We start from the raw sequence: 22,689 nt of genomic DNA, 5'->3' as shown, positions 1-22,689 counted from the left end.
AACTAGCACTAGAGGTTATAGGTTAGGGTGAAATATTTAAGGGGAACACAAATGGGAACTTCTTCACTCAGAGTGTGGTGCCAGTATGGAATAAGCTGCAGCAGAAGTGGTGGATATGGGTTTGATTTCAACATTTAAGAGAAATTTAGATAAGTACATGGATGGGAGGGTATAGTCCGGGTGTGGCTCAACGGGACTCAACAGAATTACAGTTTGGCATGGAATAGATGGGCTGAAGGACCTGCTTATGTGCTATAGTGCTCTATGACTCTATTACTGTTGCAACAAGGGGCTAATTTTCTACTTTCGTACATCTAATCAGAATCAAATCACAAATTTCTTCACTGAGAAAAATAAGGTCAAATGAGCAGACTATCTGCATTTGAGAAAGCAAAAAATGTGCAGATACGCGCAACATGAAATTGAAATGAAAATGCTGGAAATATTCAGTATGTGAGTGTAACATGCATTTAAATAGTCAGGACAAAGCAGCGTTGTGAAGATTGAGCACTGTGTCATCAATGTATAGGAGCAGATGCCCAAAAGTAAGATTATAGCTCTGTATTCTCAGTTAACACCTAATATCTCATGCTTGCTGAGATTACTTCTCTGGTAATGTCAGAATTTTCATATCATATTGTGCTTTGTAGACAGGATTAAAAAATATCAGAACCCCATTGTTGCAATCCATACTTAATTATATCAAAATCATTGGCTCAACGCAAAACAGATGATTAGAAATATAGCATAAAACTAACTTCTATTGGCCAAACCTCATCAATAAACGTTACCAGGCGTGAAATGAATTGTGGCACTTACCTCCATAAATGTGAGTAAATGCAGGGCTCCAATGCAAATATGGAAACCCAAACTTCTTGACAGACTTCAGCTGGCAAATCTAAGTATATTGCTCCTGTCCTGAACTTGGCATGAAGCCCAATGGCATGGGATGAAATTGCTGAATTTGTGTTGAATTGTTCTCCAATCTTGGCAATTTACTTACAAACGTTTCATCACCATATGAGAAGACATCATCAGTGCATTGTTGATTGTGATATGTCCTCTGAATATTTGGCCTTTATATACTTATCAATCAGCTGATTGGACATCATTTCGCAAACTCATTTGTGATGTGAAGAGGAAATCTTATCGCTGATTCGCTATGTGTCGAACTTCATGTGTTGTGGCCTGGAATTTTGCAAGCATTGGCATGTAAATAAGATCAAGGTCTACATGTTTGTTTACAAAATTCTTAACTGAAAACCACACTTCTAGGAATTCTCTTGCATACCATGTGTTGACTTACACCATGACTTCAGCTCAAGATGGCACTTGCGTACAACGTTCCTTTGATCAACAATTTCTGGATAGATCATGAAACCATCTTTTTCACTTTTTTTTTACATTTGATTCTCATCTTGAATGTGATTCTGGAACTAGTAGAGCCTCTGTTTTGTGGTTTGGAGATCATTTGGGTGCTTCAGTGCTCTGCAATCTCCAAGAGCATTCCAAGAAGCAGAGGCAGCATGAGAAAAACTCGTGGCAAGAATGCTGCAGGATGGTGCGCAAGCCAATGTTTGACCCATTTCGCTGATTAGAGCTTCCACTGTTCACCAATTAAAGCAACGAGGGCGATTGAAAAATCAAGGCGAGTGCAGGTTTGCAGATCGTTCGGGTGTTCGAGTGCTCCACAGTCTCCGAGAGGATTCCAATTCTGGGAAGCATAGGCAGCGTGCGCGAACTTTGTAGCAGGCAGGCTGTAGGATGGGGTGCAAGCTGACGTTTGGCTCCATTTCACCAATTAAAGCTCCCATTGTTTGCCAATTAAGCGATAAGGGAGATTGAAGCATCAAAGTGAGTGTAGAGGGTGAGTGCCAGCTGCTTGCCTTTTGATCGGTTGCACTGTACCAGAGAGGTGTGAGCCTGCTGCTGCACCTGGAGAGTGTGCCCAGGTTGTTTTCTGCATTTTGGATTCAGACTTGAGACTATAGACTCTTTTTTTCAGTCATATAGTTTTTATATTCTGCGTTTTCTCACCTGGTCTTCTCGTTTTGTTTTGTGCGGGTGGAAGGATTTGGGGGTCGATGTGCCTGATCCATTTTGTTCATTTTTTTTGTGCAGAAGGAAGGATTTGGGATTGATGTTCCTATTCTATTTTTGTTTGGGTTTTATGTGGGGAGGTGGGATTTTGGGGTTGATGATCGTGCTGCCATTCTTTTCTTTCTTGGTTTCATGGCTACCCGGAGAATTGAAGAATTTTAGAGTTGTATACTTTGATAATAAATGAACCTTTGAACCTTTGAAACTTTGCTGTCCAGTCCAATTTGTACTCTTGATCTACATGGCTATAGACTAGGGAGTGTTGGTCATGCTGCTTTACAGCCAGTTTATGTTCATGGATCCTTGTGAATAGTTTCCTCCCAGTTTGGCCGATGTAATATTTGCTGCAGTCCCCACACTGGATTTTGTAGACTACGTTGGTCTTGTTTTATAGCTTGGTCCATTCTTTTAGTCTGCAAAATATTCTACTCAATGTTGCTGAGTTTTGATTTGATTACGGGATCTGCAAGCTTAATAAGTTCAATGAGATATTACAGTTGTGGGGAAGAAAGGTACGAATAAAGAAAGCTAATATTTTAAAATTATGTTTGCAGTATTGCTTTTATTCAATTACCAATTTATATGGGAGTTATTTTCACTGTAAATATGTTCATTACCCCACACATACTAATAAACAATTAAAATGTTAAATACTTCTGAGGCCCTCCATTAGTCAGGGTTGACCATGGATGTTGCAACACAGCTGAACGCTGATGCCATCTCATCAAAACATTTTACTTTTGCCATTGTGCCTGTCAGTTGCTTTGACTGTCTGCTATCACTTACATGTTTTGTGAGTTGTGGCTTGAGATTGCTTGATGTGAAAAATTCTATATTCTAACTTGTTTGGTAAGTAATCGATCAAAAAAATCATTAATAAGATTTTTTTGATTAATGAATTGTTAGAACAAAAAAAAGTCATTTAGAGTGCCATGTAGTTTTTAGGTCATGTAAAAATTTCCTCAGAGCAATGGATGGTCTGCGCAGCTGTGAAAAAAAATAGAGGGAATGTTGACCTAGGCATAGAAAGCTATGGGCCAAATACAGGAAGATGGGATTAACATTTTCAGATGCCTGCTGAACACATGGGCTGAATGATCAGGAGGGTTGAATGGTCAAAATCTGATATGTACCATGATTTAAAACTGTGAGTAGAATAGGGTAACTTTGACCTCAAAGACTTATTTCAATATTCAGGTTGGCATTTACAAAGCAAAATACTGCCTATACATGCATATTTCCATGCTGGATGCAAAAACCCAATTTTGTATTCCAGTTACGTAACAGAGCTTTGACCAGTGGCCCATCCTGACATCAGTAGTTTGGAGAGGAGGGGAATTTAATCAGGTCCACAGCCCAAGGATAAAGGGCAGGAGTGGATGATGGCAGCGTAATAAGAGTTTTGACCAGTGGGTAATCTGGACATTAGAAGTTTGGAGAGGAGGGTACTTCAATCAGGTCTACTGGCTGAGGATAAAAGGGAGCAGCAGCAGCAGCAGCAGCACATTGCGGCAGTGTAATAGACCAGCCACCAGTCAGTGTCTGGGATTGATTAGTTAGAGCAAATTAAAGCGCAGCAACCATTGTCGCAGCGGCCGTCATTTGAGTGTACATAGTCAGAGTGGTGATCTTGAGGCTTTAGCTTTGACATGTCAGCAAAGGGAGGCTTCACTCAGAGAAAGTAAAGGAAAGGAAAGCTCAAGATTTTTCGTTCTCTTCATATCTGCTCAGCAAGGGACAGTGGGGATGACAGGCAGGATAGCGAAATGCTCCTCTTGCAGAATGTGGGAAGGCAGGGATGACTACAACTGCAAGAAGTGCATATAGCTGCAGCTTCTAACAAACCTCGTTAAGGAGTTAGAGATGGAATTGGATGAACTCCAGATCATTCGGGATGCTGGAGTGGTGATAGATACAACATAAAGAGAGGTAATTTTACGCAAGGTGCAGGACACAGGAAACTGGGTGACAGTCAGGAAGGGGAAAAGGGCTAAGGAGCCAGTGCAGAGTAACCCTGTGGCCATCCCCCTCATCGAAAGGTATATTACTTTGGATACTGTCAGTGGGGGGGGGGGGGTGCGGATGACCTAACAGAGAAGAGTCACAGTGGTTGGGTCTTTGGCACAGAGTCTGCCTCTGAGGCTCAGAAGGGAAGGGGAGAGGGCATGCTATGGTGGTAAGGGATTTGTGAGGGGAACAGACAGAAGGTTCTGTGGGCGAAATCCTGGATGGTATGTTGCCACTCGGGTGCCAGGGTCTGGGATATCTTGGATCGAGTCCTCAGCATTCTTAAGTAAGAGGGTAAAACAGCTCTCTTTCTATCTTTAATATCAGTTTTTTTCCTTTTCAGGGTTCTTTTGAAGACGCTGATCTGGAGTTATACACTGACTTCAGTATGGTGGAAGCTCCAGCTGTCAGTGGGCATGAAATATGTGAAGTTACCATAACTAGAGAGAAGGTTCTTGGGAAACTGCAAGGTCTAATGGTAGATAATTCACTTGGACCAGATGGCATACATCCCAGAGTTCTGAAAGTGGTGGCTGAAGAGATCAGGGAGGCATTAGTAATGGTCTTTCAAGAATCACTAGATTCTGGAATGGTTCTGGAAGACTGGAGAATTGCAAATGTCACTCTATTCTTCAAGAAGGGAAAGAGGCAGAAGAAAGGAAACTATATGCTAGTTACTCTGATCGTAGTGGTTGGGAAAACGTTGGAGTCGATTACTAAGGATGAGGTCTCACGGTACTGGGCGGCACATGATACAATAGGTCATAGTCAGCATGGTTTCCTCAAGGGAAAATCTTGCCTGTCAAATCTTTTGGAATCCTTTGAAGAAATAACAAGCAGGATATACAAAGGAGAACTGGTTGATGTTGTATACTTGGATTTTCAGAAGGCCTTTGACAAGGTGCCACACATGAGGCTGCTTACCAAACTAAAAGCCCATGGTATTACAGAAAAGATTCTAGCATGGATAAAGCAGTGGTTGATTGGCAGAAGGCAAAAGTGGGAATAAAGGGAGAATTTTCTAGCTGTCTATCTGTGACTAGTGGTGTTCCAGAGGGGTCTGTGTTGGGACCAATTCTTTTTACATTATATGTCAATGATTTGGATAATGAAATTGATGGACAGGAGTTAGATAAGTAAGGAGAATGAGCAAAAAAATGGAAAATAGAATGCAGAGTTGAGAAATGTATGGTCATGCAGTTTGGTCGAAGAAATAAAAGGGTTGACTATTTTCTAAATGGAGAGAAAATACCAAAAAATACTGAGGTGCAAAGGGACTTGGGAGTCCTTGTGCAGGATTCCAGAAAGGTTAATTTGCAGCTTGAGTCTGTGGTGAGGAAGGCAAATGCAATGTTAGCATTCATTTTAAGAAGACTAGAATATAAAAGCATAGATGTAATGTTGAAACTTTATAAAGCACTAGTGAGGCCTCACTTGGAATATTGTGAGCACATTTAGACCCCTTATCTTCAAAGGGATGTGCTGAAACTGGAATGGGTTCAAATGAGATTCATGAAAATGATTCCAGGATTGAATGGCTTGTCATATGAAGAGCTTTTGATGGCTTTGGGCCTGTATGCATTAGAATTCACAAGAGTAACAAGTGACCTCACTGAAACCTATAGAATGGTGAAAGACCTTGATGAAGTGGATGTGGAGAGGATGTTTCCTACGGTGGGAGAGTCTAAGACCAGAGGACACACCCTTAGAATAGAGGGCTGTCCTTTTAAAATGGAGATGTGGAGGAAGTTCTTTAGCCAGAGGGCAGTGAATCTGTAGAATTTTTTTGTCACAGACAGCAGTGGAGGCCAACTTTTTATGTTTATTTAAAGCAGAGATTCTTGATTGGTTGGGGCATGAAGAGATATGGGGAGAAGGCATGAGATTGGGGCTGAGAGGAAAATTGCAACAGCCATGATGAAATGGCGGAGCAGACTTGATGGGCCAAAAAGTCTGATTCTGTTCCTAATTCTTCTGGTCTTTGAATCAAAATAGTCATGTATTCTGTAAGGACATTACATCTAAAATCTATGAAGACATTACACTCGATAGATACACCTGGTGGAAATCTGTTTAAGAGGGAGCTGTGTTACATGAGAGCAACTTGAAGACCCACCAAAAGTCAACCCCTTAGAGATCATCATACTTGATTTGACTGATTGCTCTAATGCACAATATGGACATATTCTAAGAATATTATGCTCAGTTCTGGATGAACTTGCCAAATACGCTTAAAATTAAAAACACCAGAGAATGCATTCATGAAATTTCAAGCTTATATTTTTAGCCCCCCCCAATCAAATTCCATCTTACTGTTCCCTAAGAAAATAAAGCATACAGAGCATATGCAATTAAACGGAACAACAAAAGAACCTTGTACAACCTGTTAACTTTGCAGATAATGAAACACCAGGACGAAGAGCTATTTCAAAAAATCAAACTCAACCATATGTGTAGAACCATGAAAAGCCAGAGAGTGTGCCACTTGAAGAGTCAAAATCAAAGTCAAGGTAAATTTATTATCAAGGTATGTATACTTTAAACAACCCTGAGATTCAACTTCTTACAGACTGCTACAAAACAAACCCAACGGAACCTATTAAAACAAAAGACCGTCAAACACTCAACATGCAAAGAAAAAAAAGAAAGAGAAAAAGATAGTGCAAACAATAAAAGTGGACCATAAGACCATAAGACATAATAGCAGAATTAGGCCATTCAGCCCAACGAGTCCACTCCGACATTTCATCATGGCTGATCCCGGATCCCATTCAACTCTATACACCTGCCCTTGCACCATATCCCTTGATGCCTCCACCAATCAGGAATCTATCAATTTCCACTTTGAATATACCAATGGGAGTCGCAGAGTATTCCACAGATTCACCAATTTTTGCCGAAAAAAATTCCTCCTTACCTCTGTTCAAAACGGTCGCCCCTCCATTTTGAGGTTGTACCCTCTAGTTCCGGATACTCTCACCAGAAGAAACATCCTCTCCACATCACACTTATCTAGTCCTTTCAACATTCGGTAGGTTTTGATGAGCTCCCCACGCATTCTTCTAAATTCCAGTAAGTACAGGCCCAAAGCTGCCAAACACTCCTCATTCCTGGAATCATCCTCGTGAACCACTTCTGGACTCCCTCCAATGACAATAGGTCCTTTCTGAGATAAGGAGCCTAAAACTGTTGGCAATACAGCAAGTGTGGCCTGACCAGTGTCTTATAAAGCCTTAGCGTTATCTCCTTGCTTTTCCTCTTCAAATAAATGCCAACATTGCATTTGCCTTCTTTATCACAGACTCAACCTGTAAATTAACCTTCTGGGAGTCTTGCACGAGGACTCCTAAATCCCTTTGCATCTCCGATGCTTGAATTTGCTCCCCATTTAGATAATAGTCTGCACTATTGTTCCTTTTACCAAAATGTATTATCATACATTTCCCAACACTGTATTCTATCTGTCACTTTTTTGCCCATTCTTCCCATTTGTCTAAGTCCTGCTGCAATCGCATTGCTTCCTCAGCACTACCTACCCCTCCACTTACCTTTGTATAATCTGCAAACTTTGCCACAAAGCCATCAATTCCACTATCCACATCTTTGACAAACAATGTGACAGTAGTAGTCCCAATACTGACCGATGAGGAACACCACTAGTCACTAGCAGCCAACTAGAAAAGGCCCCCCGTATTCCCACTCGCTGCTTCCTGCCTCTCAGCCATTCCTCTATCCATGCCAGTATATTTCCTGTAACACAATAGGATTTTATCTTGTTAAGCAGCCTCATGTAAGGCACCTTATCAAATGTCTTCTGAAAATCTAAGTAAATGAATTTATCATTAGTCTCCAAGTACCCCGAAACCTCATCCTTAATGGACTCCAACACTTTCCCAGCCACTGAGGTTAGCTAACTGGCCTGTAATTTCCTCTCTCTTGCTTTCCTCCCCTCTTAAAGAGTGGAGTTGCATTTGCAATTTTCCATTCCTCTGGGACCACGCCAGAATCAAGTGATTCTTGAAAGATCATGACCAATGCATTAGTTATCTCCTCAGCAACCTCTTTCAGGATGCTGGGATGTAGTCCATCTGATCCAAGTGACTTACCCACCTTGACCTTTCAGTTTTCCTAGCACTTTTTCCTTTGTAATAGCAATAGCACTCATTCCTGCTCCCTGAAACTCACGGATCTCTGGCATACAGTTAGTGTCTTCTACAGTAGAGACAGATGCAAAGTACTTAATAAGCTCATCTGCCATTTCCTTGTCCCCATTACTACCTCACCAGCATCATTTTCCAGTGGTCCAATATTAACTCTCATGTTCCTTTTATTCTTTATATACCTGACAAAATGTTCAGTATCGTGCTTTATATTATCAGCTAGTTTGCCCTCATATTTAATCTCTTCTCTTCTTATAGCTTTCTTAGTTGCCTTTTGTTGGATTTTAAAAGCTTCCCAATCATCCAGCTTCCCACTTACTTTTGCAGCCTTATCTGCCTTTTCCTTGGCTTTTATGCAGTCCTTAACTTCCCTTGTCTGCTACGTTTTCCTAGCCCTGCCATTTGAGAACTTCTTCTGTGGGACAAATCTATCCTCATCCTTGTGACCTATTCCCAGAAACATCAACGACCTCGGTCTTGCCATCATCCCTACCAGTATCCCCCTCCAATCTACCTGGGCAAGCTCCTCTCTCATGCCTCTGTAATTCTCTTTATTGTGATACTGATACATGTGACTTATGCTTTTTCCTATGAAATTGCAGTATGAATTGAATTATATTATTATCACTGCCTCCTAAGGTTTCCTTTATGTTACATGGACTAATAAAATCTGGGTTATTATTCAACACCCAATCTAAGATAGTCTTTCTCCTAGTAGGCTCGAGCACAAGCTGCTCTAAAAAGCTATCACATAGGCATTTAACAAATACCTCTCTGCAATCCAACACCAACCTGATTTTCCCAATCCCCTTGCATATTAAAGTCCCCCATTACAATTGTGGCATTACCCTTTTTAGATGCCCTTTCCAGCTAACTTTGCAATCTCAACCCCACATCTTGGCTACCATTTGGAGGCCTATATACAGTATGATTCCCATAATGGTGTTTTTACCTTTGCAGTTTATTAACTCCACCCACAAAGATTCAACATTCCTTGACCCTATGCCACCTCTTTCTAAAGATGTATATAAAAACATAAGAAATAGGAGCAGTAGGCCATCTGGCCCATCGGGCCTGCCCCACCATTCAATAGGATCATGGCTGATCTGTCCGTAAACTCAGCTCCATCTACTTGCCTTTTCCCCATACAGAAAGCCCCTACTATGCAAAATTCTATCTAAATGTATCTTAAATATATTTAGTGAAGAAGCCTCAACTGCTTCCCTGGGCAGAGAATTCCACAGATTCACCACTCTCTGGGAAAAACAGTTTCTCCTCATCTCCATCCTAAATCTTCTCCCCTGAATCTTGAGGCAATGCCCCCTAGTTCTAGTCTCACCTACCAATGGAAACAACTTTCCTACTTCTATCTTATCTATTCCTTTCAAAATTTTGAATGTTTCTATAAGATCTCCTCTCATTCTTCTGAATTCCAGAGAGTATAGTCCCAGGCAACTCAATCTCACCTCATAGGTTAACCCCTTCATCCCTGGAACCAACCTGGTGAACCTCCTCTGCACTGCCTCCAAAGCCAGTGTTTCCTTCCTCAAGTATGGAGACCAGAACTGTACACAGTACTCCAGGTGCGGCCTCACCAGTACCCTGTATGGTTGCAGCATGACCTCCCTGCTCTTGAATGTAATTCCATCTCTTACCAATAGAGCCACACCACTGCCTATGACTTTCTGTTTGTCCTTTTGACACAAAGTATATCCTTTGACGTTAAACTCCCAACTATGACCTTCTTTCAGTCATGACTCAGTCATACTTACCAATAGAACATAGGACATAGCATATAGAAATCTACAACACATTACAGGCCTTTCAGCCCATAATGTTGTGCCTAGAATTTCCCTACTACATAGCCCTGTGTTTCTCTAAGCTCCATGTACATACCTAAGAGTCTCTTAAAAGACCCTATTGTATCCACCCCTACCACCGTCACTGGCAGTGCATTCCATGCACCCACCACTCTCTGTGTGAAAAACTTACTCTGACATCCCCCTTGTACCTACTTCCAAGCACCTTAAAACTATCCCCCCTTGTGTTAGCCATTTCAGCCCTGGGAAAAAAAGCTTCTGGCTATCCACACGATCAAAGCCTCTCATCATCAAATACTCCTCTATCAAGACACCTCTCATCCTCCGTCACTCCAAGGGAGAAAGGCGAAGTTCACTCAACCTATTCTCACCAGGCATGCTTTCCAATCCAGGCAACATCTTTGTAAATCTCCTCTACACTCTCTCCATAGCATCCACTTCCTTCCTGTAATGAGGTGACCAGAACTGAACATAGTACTCCAAGTGGGGTTTAACTAAGGTCTTATATAGCTTTAACATTACCTCACGGCTCTTGAACTCAATCCCATGATTGATGAAGGCCATCACACCATAAACCTTCTTTACAACACTGTCAACCTGTGCAATAGCTTTGAGTGTCCTTTGGACACGGACCCCAAGATCTCACTCATCCTCCACACTGCCAAGAGTCTTACCATTGATATTATATTCTGACTTCAAATTTGACCTCCTGAAATTAACCAGTTCACACTTTATCTTGGTTGAACTCCAGCTGCCGCTTCACAGCCCAGTTCTGTATCCTATCAATGTCTCGCTGTAACCTCTGACAACCCTCCAGACTATCCACAACACCCCCAACTTTTGTGTCATCAGCAAACTTGCTAACCCACCTTTCTACTTCCTTATCCAAGTCACTTATAAAAATCACATAAAGGAGTGGTCCCAGAACAGATCTCTGTGGAACACCATTGGTTACCATTCTCCATACAGAATATAAACTATCTACAATCACCCTTTGCCTTCGGTGGGCAAGCCAATTCAGGATCCACAAAACAGGGTCTCCATGGATCCCAGTCCTCCTTACTTTCTGAATGAGCCTTGCATGGGGAACGTTATCAACTGCCTTACTGAAATCTATATACACCACATCCACTGCTCTAACTTCATCAATGTGTTTTATTACATCCTCAAAGAATTTGACTAGGCTCTTAAGGCACGACCTGCCCTTGACAAAGCCATGCTCACTATCCTTGACCAGATTATGTCTCTCCAAATGCTCATAAATCCTGCCTCTCAGGATCTTTTCCAACAACTTGCCTACCACTAAAGAAAGACTCACTAGTCTAACCTAACTAACCCTCATTTCCTGGGTTATCTCTACTCTCATTGTTGAACAAGGGAACAACATTTGCAATGTTCCAGTCCTCTGGCACTTCTCCTGCCCCTGTTGATGATGCAAAGATCATAGCCAGAGGCTCAGCAATCTCCTCCCTCACTTCCCACAGTAGCCTGGGGTATATCTTGTCTGATCCCAGCGACTTACCTAACTTAATACGGTTCAAAAGCTCTAGCACATCCTTTTTCTTAATGTCTATATGCTCAAGCGTTTCAGTCCGCTGTAAGTCATCCCCACAATTGCCAAGGCCCTTCTCACTGGTGAATACTGAAGCAAAGTATTCATTAAGTACCTCCGCTACCTCCTCTGCACGTTTCCACTTTGGCTCCTGATTGGTCCTATTCTCACACGGCTCATCCTCTTGCTCTTCACATACTTGTAGAATGCTTTGGGGTTTTCCTTAATCCTACTCATCAAGGCCTTCTCATGGCCCCTTCTCGCTCTCCTGATTTCATTCTTGAGCTCCTTCCTGGGACCCTTCCAATTTTCTAGAGCTCTAACAGCACCTAGTTTCTTGAACCTTTTGTAAGCTTTCCTTCTTTAACTAGGTTTTCTACATCCTTTGTCCACCATGGTTCTTTTACCCTACCATCCTTTCCCTTCCTCAATGGAACATACCTATGCAGAACGTCATGCAAATGTTCCCTGAACATTTGCCACATTTCTGCTGTGCATTTCCCTGAGAACATTTGCTTCTAATTAATGCCCCCAAGTTCCTGCCTAAAAGCATCATATTTCCCCTACCCCAATTAAATGTTTTCCCAAAATGTTTGCTCTGATCATTCTCCAGCACTATGGTAAAGGAGATAGTGTTGTGATCACTACCTCCAAAATGTTCTCCCACTGAGAGATCTGACACCTGACCAGGTTCATTTCCCAATACCAGATCAACTACAGCCTCTCCTCTAGATGGTTTATCTGCATATTGCATCAGGAACCCTTCCTGAACACACCTAACAAACTCCACCCCATCTAAACTCCTTGCTCTAAGGAGATGCCAGTCAATATTAGGAAAGTTAAAATCACCCATCACAACAACCCTATTATTATTGCACCGTTCATGAATCTGCCTCCCTATCTGCTCCTCGATGTCTCTGTTACTATTGGGGGGGTCTATAAAAAACACCAAGTAGAGTTATTGCCCCCTTCTTGTTTCTGACTTCCACCCACAATGACTCAGTAGACAATCCCTCCATGACTTACTGCTTTTCTGCAGCTGTGATAATATCACTGATTTGTAATGCCACTCCCCCACGTCTTTTGCCACCCTCCCTGTGCTTTTTGAAACATCTAAAGCTTGGCAAACTCAACAGCCAGTCCTGCCCCTGAGACATTCAAGACTCTGTAATGGCCACAATGTCATAGTTCCACGTCTTGATACACACTCTTAAGCTCATCCACCCTGTTTATGATACTCCTTGCATTAAAATAGACACACCTCCAACCACATGGCTGAGTGCATCTCTGCCCTATCATCTGCTTATCCTTCCTCACAAACCCCCTACAAACTATCTCTACTTGTATGCCAATGGCCCCATCCTCTGCCTCTTCACTTTGGTTCCCACTCCTTGCAAATCTAGTTTAAATCCTCCCCAATAGCATGAGCAAACCTCCCAACCTCACAATCTCACAATCTCTAATTGTGCCACGAGTAAGCAAACAGCATTCAAAACTGAACAATTAACAAAAAAATTAACAAAATAAAATAAATTGTTGCAAACATGGTCAAAATAAATATTTTAACAAGATTTATAGTTGTGTGCTATTACATAACAATAAGGTTTTATTATAATTTGGAATAGTATAGCAAATGAGGATATCCTTGGGAGTGCATGAAGGATCTCATGTCGACACGGAGAAGGAATGGTATAAAAGATGATATTTATTTCAAGAAACAAAACAATCAAACCACTAACTACTTTAACTATTTTTAAAATTGTAGTCAATGAAACCATAACCAGGTTTATGTGCTACAAAACTCACAAAATGGAAAGAGTAAATTAAGTTAAATTAAATAAACTTAGCTCTTTAGCAAAGAGGAAAACATTAGAAATTAGATTAAAGATAACCTTCCATCTCAGCCATGATTACATCAATTTCTTTCAGCTGGTTTGCGATTTCTTCAATGTACTTCCCAGTCCTGAATTCTATTCCATCTATAACAGTGCAATCTTCAGCCCCAGTGAAATCCAGCAGTTCTATCTCTTCAGAAGCTGCCACACTCCAGTTGGATAACTGAAAAAAAAACTTGATTGATCAAACAGAATGTTACATAAATGCTAAAATCAACAAAAAAATTGATTTACATTCATTTGTGATTATACAGTAAGACAAGCACAGGCTTCAGAGTCCCTCAAACCTGCTCAACAATTAATAAGATCATAGTTGTGTTTCCAGTTCATTTTCCCACCAGATTCTCATATCACTAAAAGTCTTTATGTACAAAAATCTACTTACATTAGGCTTAAAAGCACCTACTGACTGAGCATCCATGGTATCTGAGGCAAAGAATTCCACGGAATTACAAACTTCTAAATCGGAAATTTCTCTTCACCTCAACTCTAAATATCCAGTTCCCTATACTGAGATCATGTCACCAATTTTTAATTTGTCCAGTTAGAGGAAATGGCTTCTTAGGTTTTGTCTCTCTCAGAATTTTAGATATCTCAATATGTTCATTCCATTCTACTCAATTTTTCATTGGGAAATCAATTTAGCAAATCTATACTATACTGCTTCCAAGGCAAATGTATCCTTCTTTAGGTACATAGTTCTCCAAATGATGTTTCCCCAAACTCCTACATACACAGCAGCACCTTCTTACTTGTGTACGCTAAATCTCTTACAATGAAGGCGAACTATTTTCTGAACAGCGAGAAAGTCCGGAAATCAGTGGTGCAAAGGGACTTGGGAGTCCTTATGTAGGATTCCCTAAAGGTTAACTTACAGGTTGAGTCAGTGGGATGAAAAGCAAATGCAATGCTAACATTCATTTCAAGAGGACTAGAATATAAGAGCAAGGATATCATGTTGAGGCTTTATAATGTATTTCTCAGACTGTACTTGGAGTATTGTCAGCATTTCTGGGCCCCTTATCTTCGAAAAGATGTTCTGGCATTGGAGAAGGTCCAGAAGAGGTTCATGAGAATGATTCCAGGAATGAAAAGGTTAACACCTGTGGTGTGTTTGATGGCTCTCGGCCAGTACTTGCTGGAGTTTAGAAGAATGAGGGGATCTGATTGTAACCTGTTGAATGTTGAAAGCCTAGATGAGTGAATGTTTCCTATAGTGGGTGAATCTAGGACCAGAGGACACAGCCTCAGAATCGAGGCACATCCATCTAGAACAGAGATGAGGATGAATTTCTTTAGCTCGTGGGCGGTGAATCTGGAATTCATTGCCAAAGATAGCTGTTTTGACCAAATCATTGAATACATTTAAAGAGGATGTTGATGGTTTCTTGGTTAGTAAGGGTCACAAAGGTTACTAGGAGAAAGGAGGAAAATAGGATTGAGAGCGATAATAAATCAGCCATGACAGAATGGCAGAGCAGACTTGATGGGCCAAGTGCCCTAATTCTGCACCTATGTCTTATGATTTAAATCAGCCATGAAAGGATGGTGGAATAGACTTAATGGGCCAAATGGCCTGATTCTGCTCCTATGACCTACAGCCTTATTATACCATTTTCCATTTTCATAATGTAAAAGTGTTAACACACCATTTTCTTTTTTTTGCACAATTACATTTTAAATCTTCTAAATTAACATACCAGGATCCCACTGTATTCAAATATTTATTAGTTTTTCAAGAATGAAAAATTACTTTGTTGTTTTTGTTCTTCCTCTTGCTTTGCCACATTATACACCATCTGCTACATACTGATTATTCTGCTTAACTAGCCTATATGATTTTCCAGTGAGTGGTGGGTGTGTGGAACACCCTGCCAGGGGTAGTGGTAGAGGCAGATACATAAGGGGCTTTAAGAAACTCTTAAATAGACACATTGGTGATAGAAAAATGGAGGAAGAGGTTAGAGTGATCTTAGAGTAGGTTAAAAGTTTGGCAGAACATCATTGGCTGAAGGGCCTGTAATGAGCTGTAATGTTCTATGTTCTATGAATTTGTAGATTTTTATATCCTCCTCAGTGCTCACTTTTTCATGCAGATACGAATCATCAGTTTAAATTACACTGACTTATTGGCAAAACAGTCATCATGCTGAAAGTTTAACTCTGTTTCTGCCTCCACAGATTCTATTTAAGCAGAAAATGTAGAGCATTTTCTGGTTTTAATTTTGGTTACAATACTCTGTCTTTTTATTTTAGGCATCACTTTAATTCACGCAAGTGGAGCACATGCGTGCGCATTTTTGACTTCTTCCTTGGCCAATTATGAAATGATTCACTCATTGCAGGATATTCAGCCTCGGACCAACTCCAGAAGATCAGCTGTATTTAAGTGATTAGTCCGCTTACATTTGTGGTCTATGGAAACCCCCAGTATATCAATGGTGGGTCTCTCAACAATGGGAATGTCACTGAAGGTTAAGGGAAGGCAACACCATCCTGTTATGGCTGTAATGAGATTCCTTCAATTGAGAGGCTCTAAAACCATTGTTAATTTCTGTTAATAATTCCAAATATATATCTTTTTAGGAAAGGTTATTGTTATAAATGGCAGAAGATTTTGATATTGGGCATTGGAATTTGGTTTAATGTCTTGGAAACCACTAGCGGTATTGAAATGGAATTCAATGTTGTTTTAGTAATAACCTCCTTCACCATTTAGTAATAAGACTGCTGCCACTGCAACAAAATCATTATCATTACTTTTTATATTCATGCTTAGGATTTTGATAAGAAAGCATCCTCCTCTTAACTGCAGCACAAAACAGAAACTGAGAATTAATGTTCTGTGATCTGGAATGTGATGAGAGTACTGCAATATCTTCCAACAAAATAATTCAAATAAATAACACCATATGAAACATTAACTTTCTTTGTGACATATTCAAGCTATACTAATTCTACACACAACAAATTCTACAGATGCTGAAAATCCAAAGGATTTCCCGGTGGCCATTCTGACATGTTGGTTCGTGGCCTCCTCTACTGCCACAATGGGAGCACTCTCAGTTTGGAGAAGAACACCTCATATTCCGTTTGGGTAGCCTCCAAGCTGACTGAATGACACTGATTTCTCCAATTTCTGGTAATTTCTCCCTCTTCCCCTCCCCCTTCTCTCCCTATAAATTCATTTCACTCAAGCTGTTCCCATTGAAAGACTGACTTTCAAGCACTTTTGTTTTTCTTTTTTTCTGTATTTGCACAGTTTGTTGTCTTTTGCACATTGGTATTTTGTCTGTCCTGGTGGTCTTTCATTGCTTCTATTGTGTTTCTTATATTTACTATGAATGCCCACAAGAAAATGAATCTCTTAGTTGTGTATGGTGACACAGGTGTACTTTGATATAAAAAAATTACTTTGAACTTTAAAATTCCTCATTCTGGTTAGCCAGAATTCTGCCTATCACCTCCCTCTGGTGCTCCTTCTCCATTCAGAATCAGAATCTGAATCAGGTTTATTATCACTGGCATGTGACGTGAAATTTGTTAACTTAGCAGCAGCAATTCAATGCAATACATAATCTAGCAGAGAGAAAAAATAATAAATAAAATAAAACAATAATAATAAATAAACAAGTAAATCAATTACATATTTTTAAAAAGTGCAAAAACAGAAATACTGTATATTAAAAAAAAGTGAGGTAGTGTCCAAAGATTCAATGTCCATTTAGGAATCGGATGGCAGAGGGGAAGAAGCTGTTCCTGAATCATTGAGTGTGTGCCTTCAGGCTTCTGTACCTTCTACCTGATGGTAACAGTGAGAAAAGGGCATGCCCTGGGTGCTGGAAGTCCTTAATAATGGACGCTGCCTTTCTGAGACACCACTCCCTGAAGCTGTCCTGGGTACTTTGTAGGCTGGTACCCAAGATGGCGCTGACTAGATTTACAACATTTTGCAGCTTCTTTTGGTCCTGTGCAGTAGCCCCTCCATACCAGACAGTGACGCAACCTGTCAGAATGCTCTCCACGGTACAACTGTAGAAGTTTTTGAGTGTATTTGTTGACATTCCAAATTGCTTCAAACTCCTAATGAAGTATAACCACTATCTTGCCTTCTTTATAACTACATCAATATGTTGGGACCAGGTTAGATCCTCAGAGATCCTTACACTGAGGAACTTGAAGCTGCTCACTCTCTCCACTTCCGATCCCTCTATGAGGACTGGCATGTGCTCCTTCGCCTTACCCTTCCTGAAGTCCACAATCAGCTCTTTCATCTTACTTACGTTGAGTGCCAGGTTGTTGCTGCGGCACCGTTCCACTAGTTGGCATATCTCACTCCTGTACACCCTCTCGTCACCACCTGAGATTCTACCAACAATGGTTGTATCATCAGCAAATTTATAGATGGTATTTCTCCTATGGTCTGCTCTCCTCTCCTATCAGAGTGCTTCTTCTTTAGCTCCTTACCTTCTCCACCTATCACGTCCCAGTATCTCACTGCACCCCACCCACCTTCCCCCTCACTAGATTTCACTTATCACCTTCCAGTTAGTAGTTCTTTCCATTCCCCCCCCCCCCACCACATCTTCTTATTCTGGCTTCTTCCCCCTTCCTTTCCAGTCCTGATGGAGACCTGAAACATTGATTCTTTATCCATCACTATAGATGCTGCCTGACCTGCTGAGTTCCTCCAACACTGTGTGAGCGTACTAATTCTAAATTGCATACACCCACCAGAAATTATCTTCAAAGGTCTTTAATTTATATAACCAATAATAAAGCTAATTATAACTTAATGAGAATGCAAATTGCATCTTATTTTATTCCCAGCTATAAATAAACGATTGATTTAAGATGCCATCACAGAGAAAAATTGCCTTTTTACTTGTGCTACATGCTGCACTCATACCAAAGTTAAATTATTACTATTTTTAAACATTAATATTATATAGATTTTCTTAATTTAAGAAGTTTTCTTCTGTTTAAGAAAAGAATTAAACAGCTGTAATGTACTTGCAGATATATTACACTGAAGGTTAAGTAAAAGTTGGTTGTCGAAAGGATTGGTTCTTAAATCTTATTCTTCAAGCCAGAAGTTTATAATATAAAAATTGATTTGTTACAATTTGCAATTGTTCTCATATTCATGGACATGGCTGCAGGGGGATCAGACCTAGGAATTGAATGTACAAGGGTATACGTGCTATCGAAGGGACAGAAAGGTGGGCAGAGGGGGTGGGGTGGCCCTGTTGGTGAGGAATGAGATTCAGTCCCTTGCAAGGGGGGACATAGAATCAGAAGAAGTAGAGTCAGTGTGGATGGAACTGAGGAACAGTAAGGGCAAAAAGACCCTATTAGGTGTTATCTACAGGCCCCCAAACAGTAGCATGGATATTGGGTGCAAGTTGAATAGGGAGTTAACAATGGCATGTGGCAAAGGAAATGTCGCAGTAGTTATGGGGGATTTCAACATGCAGGTGAACTGGGAAAATCAGGTTGGTACTGGACCCCAGGATAGGGAGTTTGTAGAGTGCTTACGGGATGCATTTTTGGAGCAGCTTGTACGAGAGCCGACCAGGGATAAGGCTATTCTGGATTTAGTGTTGTGCAATGAACAGGACTTGATAAGTGATATTGAAGTAAAGGAGCCATTAGGAGGTAGTGACCATAATATGTTAAGTTTTTATCTGCAAGTTGAGAGGGATAAGGGAAGATCAGAAGTGTCAGTATTGCGGTTGAACAAAGGAGACTATGGAGCCATGAGGGAGGAGCTGGCCAAAGTTGACAGGTCGGATATCCTAGCAGAAAAGACAGTGGAACAGCAATGGCAGGTATTCTTGGGAATAATGTACAAGGTGCAAAATCAGTTCATCCCCTGGAGAAGGAAGGATTCAAAGGGGGGAAAGTGGCCACAGTGGTTGACAAAGGAAGTCAGAGATAGCATAGCATTAAAAAAGAAGTATAACAGAGCTAAGGTGAGTGGGAAGACAGATGATTGGGAAATTTTTAATGAGCAACAGAACTTAACTAAGAAGGCAATACGGGGAGAAAAAATGAGGTATGAATGCAAGCTAGCTAGGAATATAAAGGAGGATAGCAAAAGTTTTTTTAGGTATGTGAAGAGAAGGAAGATAGTTAAGAACAATGTTGGGCCCTTGAAGAATGAATTGGGAGAAATTGTTATGGAAAACAGAGAAATGGCAGACGAATTTAATAAGTACTTTGGACGTCTTCGCTAGGGAAGACACAAGCAATCTCCCAGATGTACGGATGGGCCAAGGGCATAGGGTAACAGAGGAACTGAAACAGATTGAAACGGTGATGAGTAGACTGATGGGACTGAAGGCTAACAAATCCCCAGGTCCAGATGGTCTGCATCCTAGGGTACTAAAGGAAGTGGCTCTGGAAATTGCGGATGCGTTGGTGATCATTTTCCAATGTTCCTTAGATTTAGGATCAGTTCCTGAGGATTGGCTAATGGCTAATGTTATCCCACTTTTTAAGAAAGGAGGGAGGGAGAAAACAGAGAACTATCGCCTTGTTAGCCTAACATCAGTAGTGGGGAAGATGCTAGAGTCCATTATTAAAGATGAAATAGCGGCATATCTTGATAGCAGTGATAGGATTGGGCCGAGCCAGCATGGATTTACCAAGGGCAAATCATGCTTGACTAGTCTATTGGAGTTTTTCGAGGATGTAACCAGGAAGATAGACGCAGGAGATCCAGTGGATGTGGTGTACCTTGACTTTCAGAAGGCATTCGATAAGGTACCACATAGGAGATTGGTGGGTAAAATCAGAGCTCGTGACATTGGGGGGGAGGATATTGACATGGATAGAAAACTGGTTGGCAGACAGAAAGCAAAGGGTAGCAGTGAATGGGTGTTTCTCGGAATGGCAGGTGGTAACTAGTGGGGTGCCACAGGGCTCGGTATTGGGACTACAGCTGTTTACGATTTACGTCAATGATTTAGAGGAAAGCATTGTGAATAACATCAGCAAGTTTGCTGCTGATACTAAACTGGGTGGCAGTGTGACATGTGATGAGGATGTTAGGAGAATTCAAGGTGACTTGGATAGGCTGGGTGAGTGGGCAGAAACTTGGCAGATGGCGTTTAATGTGAATAAGTGTGAGGTTATTCACTTTGGGAGCATGAACAGGAAGGCAGATTATTATCTGAATGGTGTGGAGTTAGGTAAGGGAGAAATACAAAGAGATCCAGGAGTACTTGTTCATCAGTCTCTGAAGGTGAATGAGCAAGTGCAGCAGGTGGTGAAGAAGGCTAATGGAATGTTGGCCTTTATTACAAAGGGAATTGAGTACAAGAGCAAGGAAATCCTTTTGCATTTGTACAGGGCCCTGGTGAGACCACACCTGGAGTATTGTGCGCAGTTTTGGTCTCCAGGGTTAAGGAAGGACATCCTGGCTGTGGAGGAGGTGCAGCGTAGGTTCACTAGGTTAACTCCTGGGATGTCCGGACTGTCTTACGCAGAGAGGTTAGAGAGACTGGGCTTGTACACGCTGGAATTAAGGAGATTGAGGGGGGACCTGATTGAGACATATAAGATTATTAAGGGATTGGACAAGATAGAGGCAGGAAATATGTTCCAGATGCTGGGACAGTCCAGTACCGGAGGGCATGGTTTAAGAATAAGGGGTAGGTCATTTAGGACAGAGTTGAGGAGGAACAACTTCTCCCAGAGAGTTGTGGAGGTGTGGAACGCGCTGCCTCAGAAGGCAGTGGAGGCCAATTCTCTGGATGCTTTCAAGAAGGAGCTAGATAGGTATCTTATGGATGGGGGAATCAAGGGTTATGGGGACAAGGCAGGAACCGGGTATTGATAGTAGATGATCAGCCATGATCTCAGAATGGCGGTGCAGGCTCGAAGGGCCGAATGGTCTACTTCTGCACCTATTGTCTATTGTCTATTGTCTATTCCAGTTCAAATGATAGCTAATACATTAAGTATGAATGAAACTTTAATCAAACAAACATTTATAAAGCATAAACTCAAAAGCAGTTTATGTGGATATCAAATCAAATAACCCACATTTTTAATGCAAGTTGCAATGATCCCTTTGAGAATGACTAACTAATCAAATAAAGAGACATCCAGTAGACAATAACAAATCTTAGATAAATAAAGTTAGTTAAGAGAGTAATGAGTCATCAGTTGTTTATAGTGAATAGTTATCATTGGATCAGCTACCTATTATACTTGCCTTCTGAGACTGTATTTCAATGATGGAACAGCAAGGCAAGAGATGAGTAAATTTATCTAATGTACTTGCTTCTGTTTATCCCTAATAACACTGGAGAGCAAATTTTTTTTTAAAAGTGTTGCTCCGCCAGAAAAGTTTTGTGGTTATGATAGAGCACTTGAAGCTGAATACAAATATAATGTCAGCCTACTTCCATCACACCCAAATTTGGAGAAACCAGAAATCAACTTTTATTGATTGTAATGCATTTAATTGCATAACAGTGCTGATGCTTTGCAATAGTCCAAGTAAGCTAAAAGTGATTTCCAGTTGTACTCATCCTGAGGCTTCTCACTTAAAGTGCCAACAATAATCAGCCAGAATTGATGGATTCCAGTTGCCCTGATACCATTTCTCCATGATCGCAATGTCCTGGTGAAACCTTTCACCATGTTCGTCACTGACAGTGCCATGATTTGCACACACGTTACACTTCATGGCTTTGTATGCTCAAAGCATATTGTTAACCAGCTGCACATAGTCTGGTGCTCTGTAGTTGTCAAGAAAATTTTCAACAACATATTTGAATGTCTTCCATGCGATTTTCTCCGGTCCCATTAGAAGTTCTTCAAATTGCCTGTCATTGATGAATTGTTTGATTTGTGGACCAACAAAAATTCCTTCCTAAATCTTGACATCAGTAATTCTGGGAAACGTCTGACTCAAATATTGAAATCCTTCAGATAAGTTTTTGTGCCTGGTGACCACATAATTCTGCTTTTGCCTTTGACAAACCCAAGTCTCTGACCAGGTCATTAAACTCAGATTGAGTTATCAGATGAGGCTCATTCAACATATAAGTAACCGTGTTGCTTTCCATTCCTGGCTCGTGCATTATGGTCTCTTCATCTGCCTCCTCTAGACTCCATGTCTTGGTACTGGAAGACTATCT

General features: G+C 41.0%; 1 protein-coding gene across 1 annotated transcript in view; it reads right to left on the bottom strand.

The window, feature by feature from the left end:
* Window positions 1-13,520: 13,520 nt before the first annotated feature.
* LOC140212287 (zinc finger CW-type PWWP domain protein 2-like) overlaps window positions 13,521-22,689 on the bottom strand; it is a 41,496-nt gene continuing 32,327 nt past the window's right edge. Inside the window, exon 8 of the mRNA XM_072282987.1 lies at window positions 13,521-13,697. Coding sequence (XP_072139088.1) covers window positions 13,521-13,697 — 177 coding nt within the window. The remainder of the gene's footprint in view (window positions 13,698-22,689) is intronic.

Source organism: Mobula birostris, chromosome 19 (assembly GCF_030028105.1).
Source record: "Mobula birostris isolate sMobBir1 chromosome 19, sMobBir1.hap1, whole genome shotgun sequence".
Taxonomy (NCBI): Eukaryota; Metazoa; Chordata; class Chondrichthyes; order Myliobatiformes; family Myliobatidae; genus Mobula; species Mobula birostris.
This window is presented reverse-complemented; position numbering and strand designations above follow the sequence as displayed.